At 37.2% G+C, this 22,858-nt stretch overlaps 1 protein-coding gene across 2 annotated transcripts in view; it reads left to right on the forward strand.

Annotated features, from left to right (window-relative positions):
• Window positions 1-3,689: 3,689 nt before the first annotated feature.
• The window catches only part of Mnb (minibrain), a 92,667-nt gene continuing 73,498 nt past the window's right edge, over window positions 3,690-22,858 (forward strand). For both annotated transcript variants that reach the window (XR_013085379.1, XM_076813055.1), the window contains exon 1: window positions 3,690-3,864. Coding sequence is in view for 1 of the 2 variants with exons in the window: in XM_076813055.1 (XP_076669170.1) it covers window positions 3,705-3,864 (160 nt within the window). In the remaining variant the exon portion in view is untranslated. The remainder of the gene's footprint in view (window positions 3,865-22,858) is intronic.

The raw sequence follows: 22,858 nt of genomic DNA on the forward strand, positions 1-22,858 counted from the left end.
AAATTTAATATTAACTATGAAATAAAAGTTTACCTTAAATTTACAAAAATTATGTTCTAAATAAACTGTATAGCTGATTTAAATCTTATATTTATAAATTACGTTGTAAAATTAGTTACCATAAAATATTCGATTCTAATTATACCGAATTACAATTATTATAAAGTTATTTTTAAATTTATATATTAAAAATAAAATCAAAACTGATAAAATTGAAATATAATTTAAAAGTATAATATTCAAATCAGCTATGCAGTTTATTTAAAACATAAATTTTGTAAATGTAAAGTAAATTTTTTATTTTACAGCTAATATTAAATTTGTAAAAAAATAATTTTTAATATCTTTAATTTGTATAATTTATGTTTTTATGTTATGTTGCGCTAAATAGTGTTCTCTATAAATCAGACCAACAGATATGGGTTTTATTGCAGTGCTCCGTTATTGCTGAATCCTTTACGAGTATTTAAAAAAAAAATTATTGAAATCGGTCAAGATTTGCACTGTCGAGCGACTTTTGTCCAAAATCTCACACCATCTAGACTGTGCGGGTTTAGGACCCGGTTGTTCGGTGCTTCGGTAGTACCTGCCGCACGGACGAGACCGACTGTCGACCAGATGACCAGACTTTTACCCATTGTCTAACGCTTAGGTGTCGAAAATATTCGAATGCTAGAAAATGGAAGCTATAAGGCGAAACGCGTACACGGCTGTAGAAGATAAAATCACAAAAAATAGAAGATAATAATAATTATAAAATAAAAAAAGATGTGAAATCAAAATGAGCTGCCCGTACATAAAGGTAATGATAAATACAAATAAATATTTTAATACGAATAAACATTTTATTCAAAATACTTGGCGCTGCGAAATAGAAAAAATGTTAATTGTCCTCGTATTAATAATTTGCAATAACTCCCTTACAATCTAAAATACATAAACATATACTTATACATATACATATTAGAAACGCAGTCAGATTTATTCTACATATATTTAATTCTAATGTCATACGTACCAATTCGGGATGCAGGCGCCAAGTATTTTGGAGAAAATGTTTGTTCGTATTAAAATATTTATTTGTATTTATCATAACCTTTTGTACGTGCAGCTCACTTTGATTTCACATCTTTTTTTATTTTATAATTATTATTATCTTCTATTTTTGTGATTTATTTGCTTTCATGTACTTGGCGTAATTTTTTTACTTTTCTCAAGTTTTTTATGGAGATCTCACTTCTTTTTACAAAGATAATTTACATAGAGAATGACTTCAGATAATTTTCAATTTTATAAATTATTATTATATTATGAATAGATGACTGGATAATTTTTTCATCCTCTCGGGTTTTTTTTTTAAAATATATTGTATTGTCATCCAAACTACGCACGCCTGCAAAGCTTCAAGACAATTGGATTGGTGGAATTGGTTTAAATTGGTTTTTATCATTTAAATTAAAAAGAAATTCATTTATGCATATATTTGTAAAAACACGTTTATAACTTGACGGTAAGCTGTGAAAATTTGGAGTAGATTGCATAGCGAAGATAGCGATTGACGAACGAAACGTGTGATAGTTCCGTTTTAGCTGAAGGTGTGCGTGTGACGCGTATACGTATTATGTCGACAAAATATCTCGGTTATCCGCGGACCGATTTTATTGAAATTGGTCTTATTCGAAAGCTTATATGCGGTTTACATAAGAAAAATGCCTTTAAAATTTAGAAAATATTGCAGGCATGATGAGATATTAAGGAAATAAGTTTCAGGTTAGGTTGGAATAGCCCGGCGACGAGTAAATGATAGCTGTAGCGACAGTCGACATATACAGGGTGTCTTTCCTGTACTTGGCGTCGTGACGCTTCCGCGTCTCTAGATTGATGCTAACAGGTATTGGTGTTGAGTAATTCTTGAAGTTTAAGAAATAAAGTATAAATTCCGTTTCTAACAACCCTCTAAAATTAATCAAACCTGCATGGATTATATACTCGTATATTTTAAACATTGTGTATTCATTTGATCTGAATTTGTATTGCCTGTAGATTCACATATCACTGACTTGCCGTAAATGACTGTCTAGTCCAGGCTAGACTGTCTTATTCTACTAGTAACCCGCTCGTAGCGGGTTAACCCGGTTACTTCGGTTCTTTCTAGAATTTAAGAACCGTTCCCTCGCGGTTAGTATGGGTTACAGAAACCTTCCTTGATTAACCAGGTAAGGGTTAGGGTTACGAATCGGTTCGGATCCCTGCTTCCAGGGATTAAACAGACCGTTTGCCATTAAAAACCTAACAGAAATAATTTTAATCGCCGTCCGAGTACAATCTCTCTTATTACAGTTTTTTGGTCTTCTCTTGAAGTTTAAAGAAATCAGTATTTCGTTTGGTTTTAGAAGATAGGTTTGCAGGACAAATGCCATACAGGTAGAAGTAAGAATGATTAGTAATAGCAATGTTGGGATCATATGAGAAATGTGTATTTCTGTTGTTTTGATTGCAGACACCAGTGTCGAGGATCATGGATGTTGAGTGTGAAATCGAATGAGAGATCCTTCTTTTGAGAAGAGGAATTCGCAAAAGTTGGAAGAGCAGCGAACTTTCGTAGGTATAGAAACAGAGGAGGGGGAAAGGGAGTCGGACGCATCGCCGTCGCGGAAGCTAGTAAAGTTACGCGAACGGGCGAGAAGGAACATACGAGCGAGAGGAATCGGACGGGGGAGGAATAGCCAGGAGCGACCGCACGCATCCGTGGATTGCGTAATAAGAGGGGAGAGAGAGAGAGTGAAAAAGAAAAATACTCGGCAAAGTGTCTGTAAATAAGAGTTATTTTTCGTATGAAAGAAAAGGAGATACATCCACGTCGGAACGAGGGAAAACGAGCAGGAAGACATTTAGAAGTCCTTGAACGGAAGAAGGTTCTGAGGGCTTTCTCTCTCTCTCCCTCTTTCCCTCTCTCCCTCCCTCCCTCTCCCCCCTCTTTCTTTCTCTCTCTCTCTCTCCCTTAGATGGACATACGGAGAGGGTAGAAGATCGGTGACAGAAGAAGAGAAAGAAGCGAAAGAAGCGAGAGGAGCGAAAGAAGAAGGAGGAGATACGGTATCGCAATTAACGAGTCTCGTTTCTACGTTCTTTATCCAAAATCGATTTGTGTTTCTTCCGCTTGTAGTGCAATCTCATTCGCGGTGTGCGATTAGCTTAGATTCGACGGGGCAAAAATCTTCGCGGAAAGAGAGCGTGTGGGTGAGCGAATGAGTGAGTGAATGAGCGAGTGAGTGAGTGTGAGAGAGAGAGAGCGGGGGTGACAAACACCCCCGTGCATATATATATACATACACATATATATTGTATATGCATATATATATGTATAGATATTTATATAAAAGAGGGGGAATTGGTGGAAGAAGCTAAAGAAACGAGGGTGTTTTGATTGAGAGAAGAAAGGGGGAAGAAAGAGACCGTGAAAAAGAACACCTGGGAAAGACGGACCGAAGAGGAAGAACGAAGGGAAAAAAAGGAAGAGGAAAAGAGGAAGTGTGCGGCGAAGAAGGGGAAGAAGGAAAAAGAGAAGGAGGGAGAGGGAGCGAGGGTGCGCGCTGTGAAGCGGTATTGAGAGGGCTGGCGTGCCCCATGTTGTGAGTGTCTGAAGCCTGCCGGGGGCAGAAGTGAAAGGGTGGGAGGGAGGGAAGGGTAAGGGTGCCGCTGGTATGGAGTATGGAAGCGGCGGGGGCGGAGGCGGTGGGGGCCGTGGGGGTGTCCAACCACCCTCCGCAGCTGCGAGAGGTATGACGGGGACAGATACTACGGATGCTGCATGGCACAAACACGAACAAATGATCCTTATGGAATCCAGGCATAAGCAACAATGTGAGTATACCACCCCACAATCATGCTTTTCGGCTTCGATTTACTGCGATGCACTTACCTTACGACCCAACCCAGGCCACCTTACGTCCTCCTCCCCCACCCTCCAACCCCTTATTTTTGGTTCAACTGGTAATTTCACCCTCCCCCTGCGTTCCCTTCCATTTCGTTTATTCCTTGAATAGGTATCTCTCTACATTTCGCCAAGCAGTCGTAAAAACGCAATTGAATCGCCTTTTTAAAAGTCACTTCGAGCACACATAAGCGCCGCGGCCAGGCAGGAGTCAAAGCAGTACCAAAGTCACATCTTCCGGTCTTGAGGAGTTTCTCACTCCCTGTAACTAGGGAATCCACTAGGTTCTCCATAGCCGGTACTTCGTGCTACGACGATTGCATTAAACATATTGAGTCTAGCAATGCATAGGTGCTAATGCTTATAAGTAGATGAACATGTTATTACCTACTTCTCAATAACGGGCCTCAGCTATAAGTATCGTCGTGAACCTCCTTTTAAGGCTTGTAAGATTCGGTTACTAAAAACTCCCCGATAACGACACTGGAGGAAACGGTATGCGAATGGAATTAGGGGAAAGCGGGGTAATTCCGGCCACATAAGCAGTAAATGCTATAAAATTTGAACAAGTCACGCATTTGTTAGTTTTTTATATTAATTGATAGTTCGAAGTGTCTAAGGTCAAAACCAGATGTATTAGCCGGTGAGTTTCGTGAGGGGAATTCTCCCACCACACCGTTTGCCTGCCTCGGTGCTCCTTTTCTCAACGTTTTCTCACTCGCTCTCGCGGAACAAGAGTGAGCCGGAAGTGGTGGGGATAGTGCCAAGCTTCTGGCGTGTAGGTCAAACCGAGCTGTTAGCGTAGAGATACACGCATCAGAATAGGTGTGCGTTAGCTCCGAAAAAATTCAGGAGCTTTATCGGTCAGAACATTGATTCCTTCTCGATAGCTTCATCTCGTATTGGTCTATGCATAGCTTCGTAACGCACGCAACTATTACGCTAAGAATAAATAACAACCAAACGGCTAGATTCAGGCGGGGCCGAGCAGCGTTCCCGTTATCCCACCATACCCTGCGAGAGCCACGCCACTCCAACTGACAAATCCAGGATCGTCAGGTGGTGGTGGTTGATTTCTCCTCGATTGCTGCTCGCGAAAACGAATTCACCGGCCAATATATCTGGCTTCCACCTTAGTTTGTATTACTATGACCTAGAAAGCATAAATTTACGTTGTAACAAAATTGGGAGCAATAACACAAAAACAGTCGATTACCCCACTAGTGGGGTAATTCCGGCCATGATTTTTATTTATAAAAGAGATAGGAACACTGTTAAATTAATAAAATATTGTATTATTTTTTATTTTAAAATTAATTGGTACATATATCACAAGTGTATTCTTCGGGGGTATCCCATCCTGAACATTCTTCATGTGCCCATTGACCACGTACTGTGCACCGGAACCACATTTCACCACCTTTTCCGAATTCTTTGCAAAAGGAGCAAATATCGTGCTCTACTTTTTCGTCACAAATATCTGAATTGTCCGATTGAAAATTCAGTTTCTTTTTCCTCAGGTTTAGTTTACCTCCCCAACAATTACGCTGCCTTACGTATGGACATTTTATTCTTACTAATTACCTCCACGGCCTTCGATAAATTTTCCTGGTTCCATTCTGCCTTCTTCGAAATTCTTTTATATGTACGTGGCATCCACGCCAAAAAAAAGCAATGTTAAAAGCTGGCTGGAATTACCTCTTACTTTTGGCCGGTATTACCCCACACCTCATGTTCAGATATTTGAAGGTAATACACTGAATTGAGTTTACATATCACCAAAAACCAAATGTTAGTTTGAAACTAGAAACATTCCTCTATTTAATGAGATTAATATTAATAATTCGTATCTATTCCATGTACTAACTTACCTTGCTTAAAAATAGACCACTGTTATAAGCTTACGTTGCGAAATGAACATTTACGGATTTGTTTACAAGAAAAGACTGCTATAGTCATGGAAACGACGAATATTAGCTAGCCAGATTATTAACAAGTGTTACCATACAGTGTTAAGTTACGCGTTTTTGGTTTTTTCAGAAATAAAAATGAACAGAATTACCCACTGGACGAAATTGCCTCGCTTTCCCCTATGTAGCGTCTTGTTCTAGTGCAGGAGTGTCGAACTTCCCCACTCCGAGAGCCGCGCGAGTCGGGCCCCCGGTCTGCCGGGTCCCCCACTTATTTTTCTCCAGGCGTTGCACGAGCCCCGGCAGGGGGGGAATGCGGCACCCGGAGGAGAAATTCGTCAGAGCGAAGTAGGTGTGGAGGGGGCCGTTCTCCTACGGCTCTACGGAGCAGGCGAAGAGGAGAGGGAGCCACTGCGGCTCGCGAGCCGCTAGTTCGACACCCCTGTTCTAGTGCTTCCTCAAGTCGTTTTTCTAGATCATACTGTTGTCAAGCAACGTTACCCTTTTTGTAAATTTTTTTAATGAATCAATAATTCGATCACAAAAAGCATTCAGGGAAGTGGAGTTAAAATTTGTAAGCAGTTCACACTACACTTTCCCGCTTCGATGACATTATACATAAGCATGAATAGTATTTATCTGTTTCGATAATAAAGGACATAGGTGGAATAGAAGGAAATGAAGAGTCATTTGTGGAGTGCTTGCAAATTTAAATGAATGGCACATTCAGTTTTCTCTACAACTAAGGGTGGTATTTTACATGTCAGTTGCATCTAACAAGGGAAGATCCCGAATCCAAAAATTCAAAAAATTCTAAAACTTTGTGAATACGTAGGGGATTTCCTTCTGATTACAACGCAATTTTTGTTTGCTGCCCAAATTCACTCGAAGGGGGTGAAATTAGCCCCTCACCATTCGGCTATTTTGTGTTATAACTCGGGAACTGTAAGAGATAGAAAAAAAGTTTCAAGACAAAAGTTACTTCTTTTAATTAGATCTATCATTTGGTAAAAAAATTATTTTACAGTTCACGAGTTATAACACAAAATCGGGAAATAACCGCATTTTCAGGGGTCAATTACACCCCCTTAGAGTGAATTTGGGCAGCAAACAAAAATTCCCTTGTAATCAGGAGGAAATTCCCTACATATTCACAAAGTTTCAGAATTTTGGGATGTTTCCTTGCAAGCCACAAAAAAGCACTGTGAAAAGTTGGCTGGAATTACCCCTGAATTTTGGCCGGTCTTATCCCACAACACATGTTCAGGTAATTGAGGTACTAGGTACACTGAATTGAATTTACATATCACCAAAAACCAAATGTGAGTTTGAAAGTAGAAACATTTCCCTATTTAATGAGATTAATATTAATAATTTATATCTATTCCAAGCAATAAATTGTCTCGCTTAAAGATAGACCACTGTTATAAGATTGCGGCGCGAAATGAACACTCCCGGATTTGTTTGAAACAAAAGACTGCTATCCTCATGGAAAGCATGAATATTAGCTCGCCGCATCATTAACAGGTGGCAGTACCATACAGAGTCAAGCTACGCGGTTTTTATTTAAAGAAATAAAAGTGGCGGGAATTACCCCGCTTTCCCCTACACGGTTCCAAAGATATCGTACGTTCAAGGAATTCAAAATTCTCCCGTTAGAAGAAGTATATTTTGCGCATTAATTTCCAGTGGAGAAGGGTTGTTAAATTCATATGTTGTGGCGCGCGATACTGTATTCATTGTACGTATGAAATACGATATGGGCCATGGTTTAGATGTGCATTTATTAATTAAATTCTTCCATAATTTCTGCTAGTGGGATAATTTTACTTTACGCTTGAATCCACGCCAACGCAATGCGTATAGGTAACTGGAATATGACGAAAGTTGTGTAAGTCTCAAGAGTTATTGAAAGATTTACGCTCGCATATCCAACACATACACATTGGCGTAACTAGTTAGGGGGCCGCCTGGGCCTTACCCCCCCCCTCCAAAACGCGGAATGGCCCATCCCTAGAAACTATCGAAATAAGTAAAAAACATTCGTCTGTTCGTAAAAGCCTATCTTAAATAAAACAAATATTTGGGCCGAAATGATATATGCAGTGAAAATAAATAAAAAAATACAATAATGTTTTTATTAGGTTAAATTATGAATTAAAACTGTTGGAATTTAGCTGCTAAATGTAGGTATATGTAGGTAAATCTATCTGTATAAAAAAGACAGAACGAGAGAGAGAGACGTGGGGGGTGGGATCTAACCCCCCCCCCCACAAAATTCCTAGTTACGCCAATGAACATACATCATGAATCATGTATTATAGTGCATAATTTTTCGGAATGCATGTCGTCACCGTTTGCATTTAAATATTTATCTAGTCTTGACTGGCATTGCGCGAACGAGAAAAGAGCACAGTTGAACAATATTAATTCCCTTGCTATTAAAATTGATTAGGATCGTTTCGTGCTTCGTCGACGTTTTATAATCTACCTAACGTCTGCCATGCAAGACGCATGCATTTGGAGTCACTGTAATAACTCAATTAGATTACTTCAATAAATGTTTGTTTATTAAGAACGTCAAGATTAAATAAGAATTTCGGCGGAAACTAATAACCACACGGTAAAATTCGTGGACCTAACTTTTTCAGTAATCGAATGATCATAATTTATCTTAAACGTTAATAATTTATTTAAAAAATTTTGTAGCTATATAGGTAGGCGTGTGCGTATGCCAATACATGGCACACCCTTCGTCATTGTTAGGGTAATAATCATGTCAATTGTCATGAAGTATTCCATACGTATTACGAATTTTGCAATCCACAATATTTACACCGAATGTGTATTCGTTTGAATTTAAAATCGACGAAACTCATGGCAAGAAAAAATGAATCATAATGACTTGTTTGATATTGATAATCGCTGTTTCCTGTGTCGCTTATTTGCCCAAGCAAAATAATCTTGGAGTGCGTTAGGTAAGATCAAACGGTTCGCGTGACTCTTATCGAGCAAGACTTTCTACTGATAATACTACCTCGTTGTAATTGTGCTTCTAAAATTGAAGGTTTTCGGAAATCTTGAATGACTAGGGTGAACCAACCAGTAATTGACCATTAGGCAAGGAAATGTCAATTATAAATTTAAACATAATTATATGTTTATAAATGGAGTGTAGTTGCACATTTAATATCCTATATTTTTAGTTACGCGTATTAAGCAAACATTAATAAGTACAATTCTTATTAAAAGTATGTGGTCATTTACTGGGCTTCTAAAGGTTTTGCATTTTATAATTATTTTTTTTTAAATTACGATAAGAATGAGTAATTATTTTTATAGAAATTTCAAGAAAAATAAATTTAAATGCAATTTCAACAGTTGTTTTGTTGTTACACATAAATATATTCAAGTATTAATCTCAAAGATCCATAGATTCAACAATTCGGTCATTCACTGGTTGGTTTACCCTATGCGCTTTTTCTATTATTATTATTGGGAGGGATGACTTAAACGTGTATGTTTTCTTTTAGTGATTTTATCAAATTTTCGCAATACGTACGTTGAAAGGAGATCAGTAAATAAATGTAAACAGCACACTCACAAGGAAACATATCGAACCCGAAAATTCGGAGTATGTAAGAAACGATTTTTTTTTCTGCGGAAAAACACTCTGGAGGGGGTGAAATCAGCCCCCATATTTTCAGCGATTTTTCGTTTTTCGAGTATAACTTTGTAACGGTGCGAGTTAGAAGAAAACGTTCAGTGTTTGATGCCGTATAACGCGCTGCAAAAGAAATGTTTGTATGTCCAACAATTTATAAATAAAAAAGAATCCTCGATTGTCAAGTGGCAGATGGTAGTAATATGGACAAAGGCGGAAAATTTTTGTAAACAAATAAACAAATGAACCAAAATTTTTTCCTTTTACATTTTAGTAAACCATTGCGAATTATAACTTTTACACGGAAAAAGATCGTCCCCAACCCTCGCGGTTAGAAATTATATGTAAAATAAGGAAAATTTTAATTTATTTATAAATTGTTGGACGTACAAAGATTTCTTTCGCAGCGCGTTATACGGCATCAAACACTGAACATTTTGTCCATTTACGGTTTTCTTCTACCTCGCACCGTTACAAAGTTATACTCGAAAAACGAAAAATCGCTGAAAATTTGGGGGCTGATTTCACCCCCTCGGAGTGTTTTTCCGCAGAAAAAAATCGTTTCTTACATACTCCGATATGTTCTACAATCGTACGGAGTTTCATTGCGATCAGAATTTTCGGGTTCGATATGTTTCCTTGTCAGTCTCAGAAGCACATAAATATGTTATAATTAAATAAAGCTTATGTTCCTGTCACCAGCTTCTTATGCATGTTATTTGATAATAACAATGCATTTTTCGTGATTACAGGCTAATAATACAGTTTAGCGATTGCTTAACGGTTTCTTTATTCTATAACAGTGACCATTGAAAGACTGACAAGGGAACCCAAAAATTTCAAAAAATTCTGAAACTTTGTGAATACGTAGGGGATTTCCTCCTGATTACAACGCAATTTTTGTTTGCTGCCCAAATTCATTGGAGGGGGGTGAAATCAACCCCTGAAAATTCGGCTATTTTCCCATTGTTGTGTTATAACTTGAGAACTGTAAGAGATAGAAAAAAAGTTTCAAGACAAAAGTTACTTCTTTTAATTAGATCCATCATTTGGTAAACAAATTATTTTACAGCTCACGGGTTATAACACAAAATCGGAAAATAGCCGAATTTTCAGGGGTCAATTACACCCCCCTATAGTGAATTTGGGCAGCAAACAAAAATTGCGTTGTAATTAAGCGGAAATTCCTTTCATATTCGCAGTTTCAGAATTTTTTGAATTTCCGGGTTCGAGATGTTCCCTTGTGAGTTTGCACCATGCTTTCAGTAAAGTGATTTTAGTCGTTCGATAATGTATTAATATTTTGTCTATAAACCTTTCGATTTTAAAACATTGTTAACACATCTTGGTTTATGTTTTCTTACAATTAATGATAGTCTTGAAGAATTCCATCCTATTGTTCTTGCACTCCGCTGTATAATTTAGCAATGGAGAATGGTAGAGAGCTATGCGAACCATACATTCATCTCTTCAGCAATCCCCATAGACCTTCGATGGGGGTGGAGATTCTTTCTTTACGCTGGCCACACCAGAACAGAAAACTTAAGTACTCCACCTACTTTGCACGCTTTTGACTGTGCATTTAGGATACCTTACTCATCTTAAAAAAATAACCATTATAACTTTTATACTAAATATTTTTATCACCAACTAACAAATCTTTGTGGAATACAGTTATACAAGTAGGGGAGACCACCGGGGCTAGTTGACTAATTTTTAACATTTCGAATTTTGATAAACAGACCATTGGTATTTTGTTGACTTGTTGCACACCAAAAGTTTACAAATTTCATTAGGTATTCAGGCTTAATTTTTAAGATTGTTTTAATTAAGTCTAGGTCGTAGTTTTTATTATATTTAGAGTAGTGAGACGAATTAGTCAACAAACCCTAGCTGTGGGGTTAGTTGACAAATATGATGGGGTTAGATGACGTGACATTTACTTTTCAGTTTTAACCCTTTGCCTGCGATATATACGAAAGGCGTATATATACGCAGTCAATTCCATCAATATAGTATACGAAAGGCGTGCATACATATCCTACGACCAAAAAAATTTTTTTTTTTCATTCGTTAACACTGTTATTTTTTTTATTAATCATCGTGGTTTTAGATACTGTAATTATTTTCTACTTGTTTGTTATGGGCTATTTGGAAGGCCTGAGAGTTTGAAGGGAGGATAGGGTGTAAAACTGGTAGGGATGAGTTTGGAGGGATTTGTGGTGGGGGAAGTGGATTTGAGCACCTAAACCAGGGGTGTCGAACTAGCGGCTCCTGAGCCGCAGTGGCTCCTTCTCCTCTTCGCCTGCTCCGTAGAGCCGTAGGGGAACGGTCCCCTCCACACCTACTTCGCTCTGATGAATTTCTCCTCCGGGTGCCGCACTCTCTCCCTGCCGGGTCTCGTGCAACGCCTGGGGAAAAATAAATGGGGGAACCGGCTGACCCGGGGCCCGATTCGTGCGGCTCTCGGAGTGGGGAAGTTCGACACTCCTGACCTAAACTCTTTGCCTCGACTGCATCTTGAGGATAAAAAGCGCAATTTTTAGTGGTTTTCCTATGCTTAGTCAAGTAACCCCGTCCGACATTGTCAACATGTTAAGGGTCGTACGTTCAAAACCTCCGCGCACCGGATAAAATAAAATACCCTAAATTATAGTCAATGTTTCCACAAAATATTCATGAAAAAACATTAAGAAATACTTAGTGGATAAAAATTCATAAATAGTCGAAACAAAAATATTTACTTCCCGCCGACCTTCTTAGATTTTTCAATCTCACTGATAGAACACCCAAGTTTTTGTCACGGTGACACATTAAATGGCAAGCTGGTCATTCATATGCTTCAATATCGCGAACCGCAGCATAATTTATAACATAATACAACAATTGAAGGGAATTAGTCAACTAACCATGCCAGTCAACTATCCCCGGTCTCTCCCCTAATGATTCATCGTTGCTTTCATTTGATGTAACGAACCGACACCAAACGCAATAATTATGCACATCTATACCTGATATTCTTATACAGGATTCTCGAAAATGGTAAGTATTTGAAAAAAACTGAAGGAGGAAAACTCTTACTGTTTTTCATATCCAACATAATACGGTATCTGAATTTTTGGTGTGCGCAATATTTTCCTTGAAACGAAGGTGACCTTTTGTTTTTTAAATGGAATATTATATATTTGATTACCCAGGCCACACAAGGTTAGGAATGAAGTACATATATTGAACTATCTATCTAGTAGATAGGGTTTCTTTCTTTCATTCCTAACCTTGTGTGGCCTTCAAGGTCATAGTATACCATATGGTTGAATTTGTCTTGACAGTCGCTTTCATATTGGGTAATCAAATATATAACACTCTATTTAAAAAATTAAAGGTCACCCTCGTTTCAAGGAAAATATTGCGAACACCAAAAATTCAGATACCCTATTATGTTGGATATGAAAAACAGTAAGAGTTTTTCTCCTTCAGTTTTTTTTTCAAATACTTACCATTTTCGAGAATGCTGTATAAGAATATCAGGTATAGCCACTTGGCCGCTGCGAGTACCGCGGTGCTGGGCGACGCAGAGTCGACTTTCGACAATTTTTACAAGGCCAATTTTAAAATGCCCATATTTTTGACAATTAGACCATGAAGGGGAAGGATAGAACTATATTCTGTTTTTTTCCAGATTTTTAAAATTGCGCCCGTTAAAAAACTGCATTTGTTTAAAATAATTGCACAAAAGTGGTAAAAAAAATTTGTTCCTGAAACTGAAATAATTTTTTCTTAAAACTTCAATGTCTTTTCTATAAATCGCCGTAAAGCTAATCTCCATCCGTTTATTACTTCCATAGCTATAATCTATTGAAAAAAAGTTAGCACTTAACTTCAAACACCTGTAAAATCGACATTTTTCAAAATTTTGAAAAATCCTTTGAGGTACGTTTAAATATTACTAAAGGCTACAAAATATTCAAAATTCAGCAATCTACGACAACTTACTCCGAAATCTGTCCGAGTTCGCATGGAATGTCCCTATACATACTTACATACTACAGGGTCAGCATTTTATCTTGCAACCCGCGCTCGCGCGAACATGTAAAATGGCAACAGCGCCTCACGGACGCATTCCACTACAACCATGCACCGGCCCGGCGTTCGGAGAACTGCTAGCGACCACTGGACAGCAGTGATGCCCGAGCTTCGCGAATTTTAGGATGGTCTTTTTCAAATTAACGTCAGAAAGAGCTATTGGGAATTTGCCGGCCCAGGTAACCGAGCCGCGCGTTCCGCTTTTATGATCGGTTTACCACTAGCACCCCAGATCACTGTAATGAGGTTTGAAAACAATGTCGACTGGTCTCGTACCCGGCTCAATTTCAAAATTTTTACCTACGACAGGGTTGACCACGGCGATGTACCACTGTACGGAGAGATTTTTCGCCACCTGCGTGTAAAAGCCACAATAATGGCCCATCGTTCCAAAAAATGACATTAACTGAAGCCGGTATAGGCGTGGCGTTGAGTAGCTAAAACATTCAGACACAAAAATTCTAGAAAAAAATTCAAACACTGCTACAATCAAAGACACGTCCCATTAGTTACCCCTTAAATTAAATTTAAATAGATTAAATCACAAAAAAGAAAACCAGAACAATAGATTCTGAGGTCTGCAGAACTAACACATAATTGTATAAAAATTTAATTTCTCAATTTATGAAAGTAATGATACAGAAACAACTAGCCTATTGTATATCAACACCATGAATTTTAAAAAGAGCATTAAATACAGTATCAAATAAATGGTTTGCAAAAGCTTTTCGCAACAATTATGGTTAAAAAATTGGTAAAACAAAAATTAAGTAAACGTAAAATATGTTAAATTATCTATCCTTAAGAGAGAGTAATTTCTCCTCATTTTTCGGCGCAAATTGCATTCCGATATCTTTTATAGTTCAAAACTTATACGAAAAGGGCCCCAAATTCTTCAACCCTGGCCGGGAAATTCCCAATAGCTCTTTGCGACGTTGCACAGTGGGGAAATTTTGCGATTTTATGGCCAAAACTACGGAAATGAAATTTTTGAATTTTACAAATTTAATACAAATATCAATTGAGGAACTATATCCATTTTCGTGGCCGAAACCTCAAAACTTATTTTTAAAATATAAAATTCGACACATTTACGTTCTAATATATGAGAAACTAAATTATCCGAAAAACAGCACTTACAAAAATTACGAACGATAAAGATTTTTTTTTTAATATATTTTTACACTTTTTTCTTTGTTAGAGCATGTCTCTGCTACAGTGCAGCAGGGCATAGCAGGAGGGTTATCGCTTCTGACGACAAACAAACATACATAATACAAACAATCAAACAGAGGATCGAAGCTGAATAAAATCGTTTAAAAACAAATAAAAAGGTTCGTAATGTGTAACATGTGAACCAGTCTGGGTCACAGTTATTTCGTATGTTAGACAAGACACACTGCATAGTGTTTAAAAAAATGCATATAATTACAAGATTAGCAACTATTAGCAATTAATAATTGCATTTATAGAATCAAAATAGTCCAACGTAAAATAGGAATGAAAATCATTGCAGGATATTATGGAATTGATAACTATTTTATGTATTGAAAATTGATTCTTATATGAAAAGGTTATTTCTAAAACACTACTTTATAAATTATATAAATTACTTATTAAAAACCGAAACACAATTATTTTAAGGACAAAAAGATATCTTACGCACCACCAGGAATTCAATCCATGCCTTGAAATTATTTTCAGATCTTTGGATAACACAATATAATTGTTTGAAGCAACTTGAAAATCTGGATTAATTCTTTGCGATCGGTCTAACCTCACACGAGCACAAACATTCGCGAGTCTATACTCCCTGTCATTTAAGAAGGAACCCGTTTCGCGCATGTAGAATGAGCTCATTGGCTCCGAAAAAGCGTTGGTGGGGGTACAGCCAATAGTGGCTCCTCCCGGCACCAATGAGCGTCGACCTGCGCAGAACCGGTCTAAACTCGTCGGTCGGCAGGTTCCTTCTTAACTGACATGGAGTATATACGAGCTTTGTATTAAAACATTTAACAGTAAAATTGATGGCATTTGATACTCCTATTAGTTCCTCAATCGACATTTGCATTTATTTTGTCGAATTAAAAAATTTATTTTTCTAGTTTTGGCCATAAAATCGCGAAATTTCCCCACTGTGCGTTAATTTCAAAGAGACTATCCTAAAATTTTCGAAGCTCAGGCATCATTACTGTCCAGTGGTTGCTGGCAGCTCTCCGAGCGCCAGGCCGGTGGATGGTTGTAGTGGAATGCGTCCGTGAAGCGCTGTTGCCATTTTACCTGTTCGCGCGAGCGCGAGTTGCAAGGTAAAAGCTGACCCTGTATATAGGTACATTTGCATGCGTTGGTTCAGCGCTTAGAGCGAGTGCCCCTCCCATAAACGGTCAGCAACTACTTAGAAGAGTCCCGCACGTGGCGTACGCTGAGCGTTCGAATTGTTAGCACCTAAAGGGTTCATCTTGGTATCGTCACACTAAATAATTTCTTTTCATTTAGAAACTGAACACTTCGGACACTTTTGAAGAAGTGCTGAACAAAGTTTAGCATTTGAGGATAGCATTGTTTTCTTTCGTCCCAGGAGTTTTAAAGTTAGCGTTTTTAATACCAGTCTCACCGACCCTTGAAACCTTCAACTTTCTCGTCGAATGCTTGTAATAAATAAATCCTTGGGTCTGCAAGCTTCTGCATAATATTATCGATATTAGGAATATTTTAGTGAACGCTAGCGGATGCAACACATGGGAGAACAGCAAAGCAGTCAACGTATTAAGAGTTCCTCGAGCCGTCCGTTTATGTATTTGTTTGTGTGAATGTTACATTTCTGTATAACGTATTAATAGTTCTGCAGCCATGCTTGCAGACGCTGCTTCATCAGTTCTATTGTAACACGCCACTATTCGTTTGTCCTGTAACGATCTTTTTGGTGCTACTCCTACTGCAGGTAACAGGTCTCTGCAATACATTCCTCGTAAACGTTAAATCGTCATTTGCCTTACAAAATGTGTTTAAGAAATTTACCAGTAATCTCATACTTCTGAAGTATTATCAAATACGAATGATTCATTTAATAGTATTGTCGGATATTAATTCCGCTCTAAATTTCTATTACTCTTGCGCTGTCTGACTTGAATAGCAATAATAAAACTAAATACTAACACGATTGATTTTCCTACATAAACAATCAAAGTTACTACGTGTAAATGTTTCGCCGTAACTGCCTCTGCTATTCTATTAGTAAAAGTAACTAAAAAACAGTTAATATATTATAGAACATCTCTGGTATACAGTGGAAATCAGAAATATTTTAGTCACGTTCATTTCCTAAACAATAGTTTTTATAACGTTTGTCGTTAATGCTTCAGTTTCGTTTCTCAATGCGTAAAACACGATATTATTGAGTAGGTATATAATATTGGCCATGCCTACATAAAAATGCCGCATCTGTGGTATGTAAAGCTATACTTTCATCTCTGTTCAACAAAGAGGCGGTAAAAGTTCAAGGTCAGTGGTTGGAATTGTAGGGAGGAAGGAATCGGGATGTTTTTTAGAAACACCCGGTACTCAGTTGCGGTCATCCCTCGGGGAGCCTTTAGAGGTCCCATGAGTGAACATTGCGGAGTTAGAGGCTTGGGAGGCTTCAGAAACGACTGTGCAGTGAAAAAGTACTGGTGGTGCCTGGGGGCACCCTCAACAAACCTCGGCACTATGCGGGCGCAAATTTGCGATGCATACGTCTAACTGTTAATCATTTAGAAAGACGATAAGCAACATTCGCATAAGCAAGTATATAGAAAATCAGTTTAAATCTTACAAGCATCACACCGTTCACGTTTTGCTTATTTTCAATAATAAATTTTCGAAATAAATATGTGTAGGACATCATCAGCGGTCTGACATAAAAAAATGTATTACTTCCGACAAACAGAGCACAAATACACGTTTGGCATTTTATTAACTCCTAGATCAATATTTTTCTTTTTGGCTTAATTACACAGTTCGACAAAATTTGACTTTTTCTTGGACTTGTCACATTCAATAGCCGTATCTTATAAGCTTTCGTGCGCTGAAAACGAAACCGCAAACTGTTTGTCGCCATCGCCCTCGCCATATTTTTCAATTTATTTTCAAAACTAAGGGTCTAGGAGAAAATCTGACTACACCACGCGATGCAGCAGACATTTTTCCTTCGGAAAGCGTCAACAGAAGTGGTAAGTCACGTTTTGTTTTCGATACAGAAGCGAAATAGTTTGGCAAAACGTGCGGCGCCCAACAGTGGTAGTCAACGGCGGCGCGCGATGCACTGCCGCTCAGCGTAACACAATCGCTTAACGCGCGTGACTACCACTGTCGGCGCCGCACGTTTTGCCAAACTATTTCGCTTCTGTATTGAAAACAAAACGTGACTTACCACTTCTGTTGACGCTTTCCGAAGGAAAAATGTCCGCTGCATCGCGTGGGATGGTCAGATTTTCTCCTAGACCCTTAGTTTTGGAAATAAATTGAAATATCTGCAAAAATTGGTGCATTTTGGGTGTTATTTTCCCTCCGATCGTTGCTTAAACATATTTAAATGTTCATAATCCAATAATAACTTATATCGTTGTATTCGGAAGGGTTTATAGAATAATTGTTGTGGCCACTTTTAGGTATTTTACCAGTTTTGGCCACTTCTTAAAAAGTATAATATTTTTTCGTGCAAGCAATAAATATAACCTTATATTTCTGGCGGTATACAAAACAAAATATTTATCACGCGAAATTCTCCACATAACAATGATCTGCAAGCAGTTTAAAAATAAGATAATTATGCGCATGGCCAAAAACAGTGCAATGGCCACAAACGGTACACCCACCCTATTACTGTTTCGACACAAAAGATGTTCACAGTTGAAAATTTGCAGTTTTCTTTCAAAATCGAATTTCTCAAAAACGGAGGGTGATGGCGACAAACGGTTTGCGGATTCGTTTTCAGCGCACGAAAACCTATAAGCAGCGGCTATTGAATGTTGCAAGTCCAGATGGTTGTCGAACTGTGTTATGATGCAACATACTTATTAATTTATATTGTATTAAATTATATTATATTAAAGATAATATTCAAGGGAAATTAGTGGTTTGTCCCATTATTTTAAACGTTTAAAGACGTACATAAAAATTTCAAAAGTTAGTTTCGTTTGAGGTCTTCGACAGAAGTGGTCTGTTATTGTGTCTGTTTTATGCTTAATAAAGATGTTCAGTTAGTAGGTTCGTATAACCAAGCAACGATAAAAGGGCAATGTTTCACATAAAAATAAATATATCACGAGCGAGAGGTGAGGATGCCGGATTTATAAGCAGCGAATCAACGTTGGCAATAGCATAGACTGGGATCCATTTTTGGACTGATGCCTGATCGGCGACTCTCGAAAAATTTAAAGACTTTAGGCTAGACCGTTCGGTCGGCTACTGACTGATATGTATTTTCGACTTGGCAGTGTGTTCTTCTACCATCATCTCTTTGTCTTTCCCGTCTTACCAACTTCATTATATATCACTCTGTTAAAGAACCGACCCGGGCCGGCGTTGAACTTGTAAGCAGGAGAAACAATTGTATTCCCCCTCGAGTGGCAGTTTCAGGGATGATATTGATTTCATTTACAGAATAAATACAATTAAAATAGGTAGTTTAAATAACGGCAGGGATATTTTTTATACAGAAAGACGACGTTCGAGAATATTTCTAACCAACTCTATGGTTAATGTAAAGTGTTTGAATTTTTTATGTCAGTTTTATGATTTTAATTAGCAGAGTTGTTTTTGCAATACATTACTTACCGTTTTAATCTCGTTTTCTTTATTGAAATCGTATTTTTAACCTTTTATCAGTTTCATTTATTTGTAAATCGTAAGAATTTACATTACTTTTACTTTAGTAGCTACTTCATCACTTTTAATCCTCTATTGGGGGTTAATCGGTCGACGATATTTATGCTATGGTAATGAGATCTGCGTTCTTGCATTTCTAAGCTCGCAAGAAATGCATAAATTTTATTAAATATCGATCAGGAAAGTTTTTGGTAAAAAGATTTTTTCACAAGAAATGCAGGGAGTTGTGTATGTTACTGAATAACGCTTCAGTGTGCATCAGAAATACAGAGAGATTTACAAAATTTATTTTATTTGTGCTTGGTACGCGCTACTGTACAAGTTTTATTATCATTATTCATTGGAACTCTAAGATTAGAGCTAAAAGTTGTTATAATGGATACAGCAGATATTACTAACGTTCCTTTCGTAATAATCTAATGTAGGCTATCGTAAACTGGGGGAACATTGTCAGTACGGAGTGGTGTTCCCGATTTCTCTATTTTTTTTGTTTCTCGAGAAATCGGAAATGAGATAATATTTCTTGAGAATTCTCGAGAAATTGAAAAAAATATTGCAGAAATTATATTTTTGGAATAATGTTGATAATATTTATCAAAAACGCAAGAAAACTTTAACTAAATGATTAGTCCTGTCTAATTTATACAAAACTTGTGTAAATGAAAAAATTAATATTAAATATAATTGGTAAATTTATTTATTTAATACAAAATTTTTACAAAGCGAAACATTACTTTTTGGTTTTAAAATTTATTTTTAAATAGCACAATGCATCTAATGTAACGTCAGCGAATCTATTTCTTTTTTGTGGCAAAATCTGTTACTGTTATATTTTCACGTTTTATATATATGTTTAGCTGACCCTTTTGGAAGAAATTCTGGATCATGCAAAAATTTTATACGGGATAAAATAGTCTTATCTCCTCTTTTCTATGTTTCTTCTTTAATAGTCACAAGAAACTCATTAGGTACTTAATTCAGTACACAATTTTTCTAAATTTTTAAATAAGAATTTAAGAGCACCATCAGCAGTTAATAATATCTAATTTTCTGTACTGTGATTTTCTATTGGAATTCATGTAGGTTCTAATGTTATTAATAAGATGTATTATAAATTGTAGATGTGCTTATACGTTCGCGATTAACTAGCAATACATTCATTTACATAAATAAATGAGATTTATAATATTTTTCCTAGACTTAAGTTTCTCGAGTAATAAGAAATAAGCAATTATAAAATTTCTCGAGAAGGAACACTAGTACGGAGCAACATTGGCATGCTCGCACTTGTAGTACAATAACCAAAGATGCAATGTTATAATAAGGATACTTAAAGCAAATGCAAAAATGTTATTTTACTATATTACAAATGGTAAAAAATTTTATTTTATTATATTACAAATGCAAAAATGTTATTTTATTATATTACAATTGCAAAAATTTTATTTTATTATATTACAAATGCAAAAATGTTATTTTATTATATTACAAATGCAAAAATGTTATTTTATTATATTACAAATGCAAAAATGTTATTTTATTATATTACAAATGCAAAAATGTTATTTTACTATATTACAAATGGTAAAAAATGTTATTTTATTATATTACAAATGCAAAAATGTTATTTTATTATATTACAAAATGCAAAAATGTTATTTTATTATATTACAAATGCAAAAATGTTATTTTATTATATTACAAATTGCAAAAATGTTATTTTATTATATTACAAATGCAAAAATCTTATTTTATTATATTACATAACAGAATGTTCCAAAAGCATGCCGATGTCCCCCCAGTTTACGGTACTATTATATCGAATAATGATTAATCCTAAAGGAATGAGTTAGTTTGTGCCGCATGGTAGTGGAGTCTTGAACAATTACTTTATTCTGGCTAGTAGTACCCACCAAAGTGACTGGTTTAACATAGTCAACGTTCAGCTTGTAAAATAATTCCGTTGTATCGAATTGAGCAACGCGCAGCTGAGTCATTTCAGGATCACTGCTCGAGTTTCACCTGAATAACTGTCCTGAATAGAATTATTAGGGGGGAAAATCGCTCCAAACGTGTTGCAATCGAGCTCAATCCGTGGCGTTGCGTTCGTTCTCTACATAGAAATAGATTAAATGTAGAATTCCATTATGCAAGCTTATCATTTGTCTTGGTTTTCTTCTCTGAGAAATATTCTCCATCATTGTTACGCGTTCTGAAAGGCATGATTCTCATTTTGCACTACTTAGTCGGAGGGAGCAAAATAAACGGTAACTTGTAAAAGTTGTGCATTTGACAGAGGGCTCAAAGGACGGAATACTCTCGTTACAGAAACAGTTCCTTTCTCTGTCTTGAGGCGTACTCTAGATTGTTCTTTAAAGAAAAAAAAAATGCAACTACCCAAGTGCTTATTCTCTTTAGGCGACTGAAATTCCCAAAGTTGCACCGCGAATTATTTATAACGAGCCTTTTAGGTGCAGAATCATCGTTCTTTCGTGGAGAAACTGTTGTTATTGACAATTGAAAGTCCAACGGAACTGTACGGTACATATCCTAACAAAAACGTGCCTGTAAAAAAGGCCAAGTTCGAGTGACTGCTTGGCCGTCAAAAGCAGTGAGATGAGATCTAATGTGCGGCCAAGTTCAAGATCCCACGTTATAACGTGCCACAGCTAGGCACGGAAAATGACTTCGTCTAACTTGTTTATGATGCATTCTAACCCTGGATCAACTCCTTCAGTATTCCTATACGAATAGTGGTTATGCGCGTTAAAACATGCAAGTGCGAAGTGCAAATGTTCATATTTGTGTACGAATATTTGGCATTTGTACATGTTGACGAATATTGTCCCGACTCAAGTCGGTAGGGGCATTATGGCCAAGTTGCGCGAAGCCATTTTCTGTGCCTAGCTGTGGCACGTTATAGTGGGATATTGAACTTGGCCGCACATTAGATCTCATCTCACTGCTTTTGACGGCCAAGCAGTCACTCGAACTTGGCCTTTTACACAGGCATGTTTTTTTGGGGGGATTTCACTTCTTTTACCTATTTTTTTTTAGAGTTTGCCCCTGCTGCCATCAGTTCACAGCTTGACCCGTATGTAACCACCTTCAGCATAGCATGTGAATAGGCCTCTCTACTCAAGTAAGGCAAACCATGCTCATCGCAAGTGGAAACTTGCATTTTATCGCAATGGTCAACCACATAGGCAACAATTTCAGACTTGACATTGTACGTATCACTTAAGAAGGAACCCGTTTCGCGCATGTAGAATGAGCTCATTGGCTCCGAAAACGCGTTGGTGGGGGTACAGCCAATAGTGGCTTCTCCCGGCACCAATGAGCGTCGACCTGCGCAGAACCGGTCTAAACTCGTCGATCGGCAGGTTCCTTCTTAAGGGGAGG

The sequence above is a fragment of the Andrena cerasifolii genome, chromosome 1 (assembly GCF_050908995.1).
Source record: "Andrena cerasifolii isolate SP2316 chromosome 1, iyAndCera1_principal, whole genome shotgun sequence".
Lineage (NCBI taxonomy): Eukaryota > Metazoa > Arthropoda > Insecta > Hymenoptera > Andrenidae > Andrena > Andrena cerasifolii.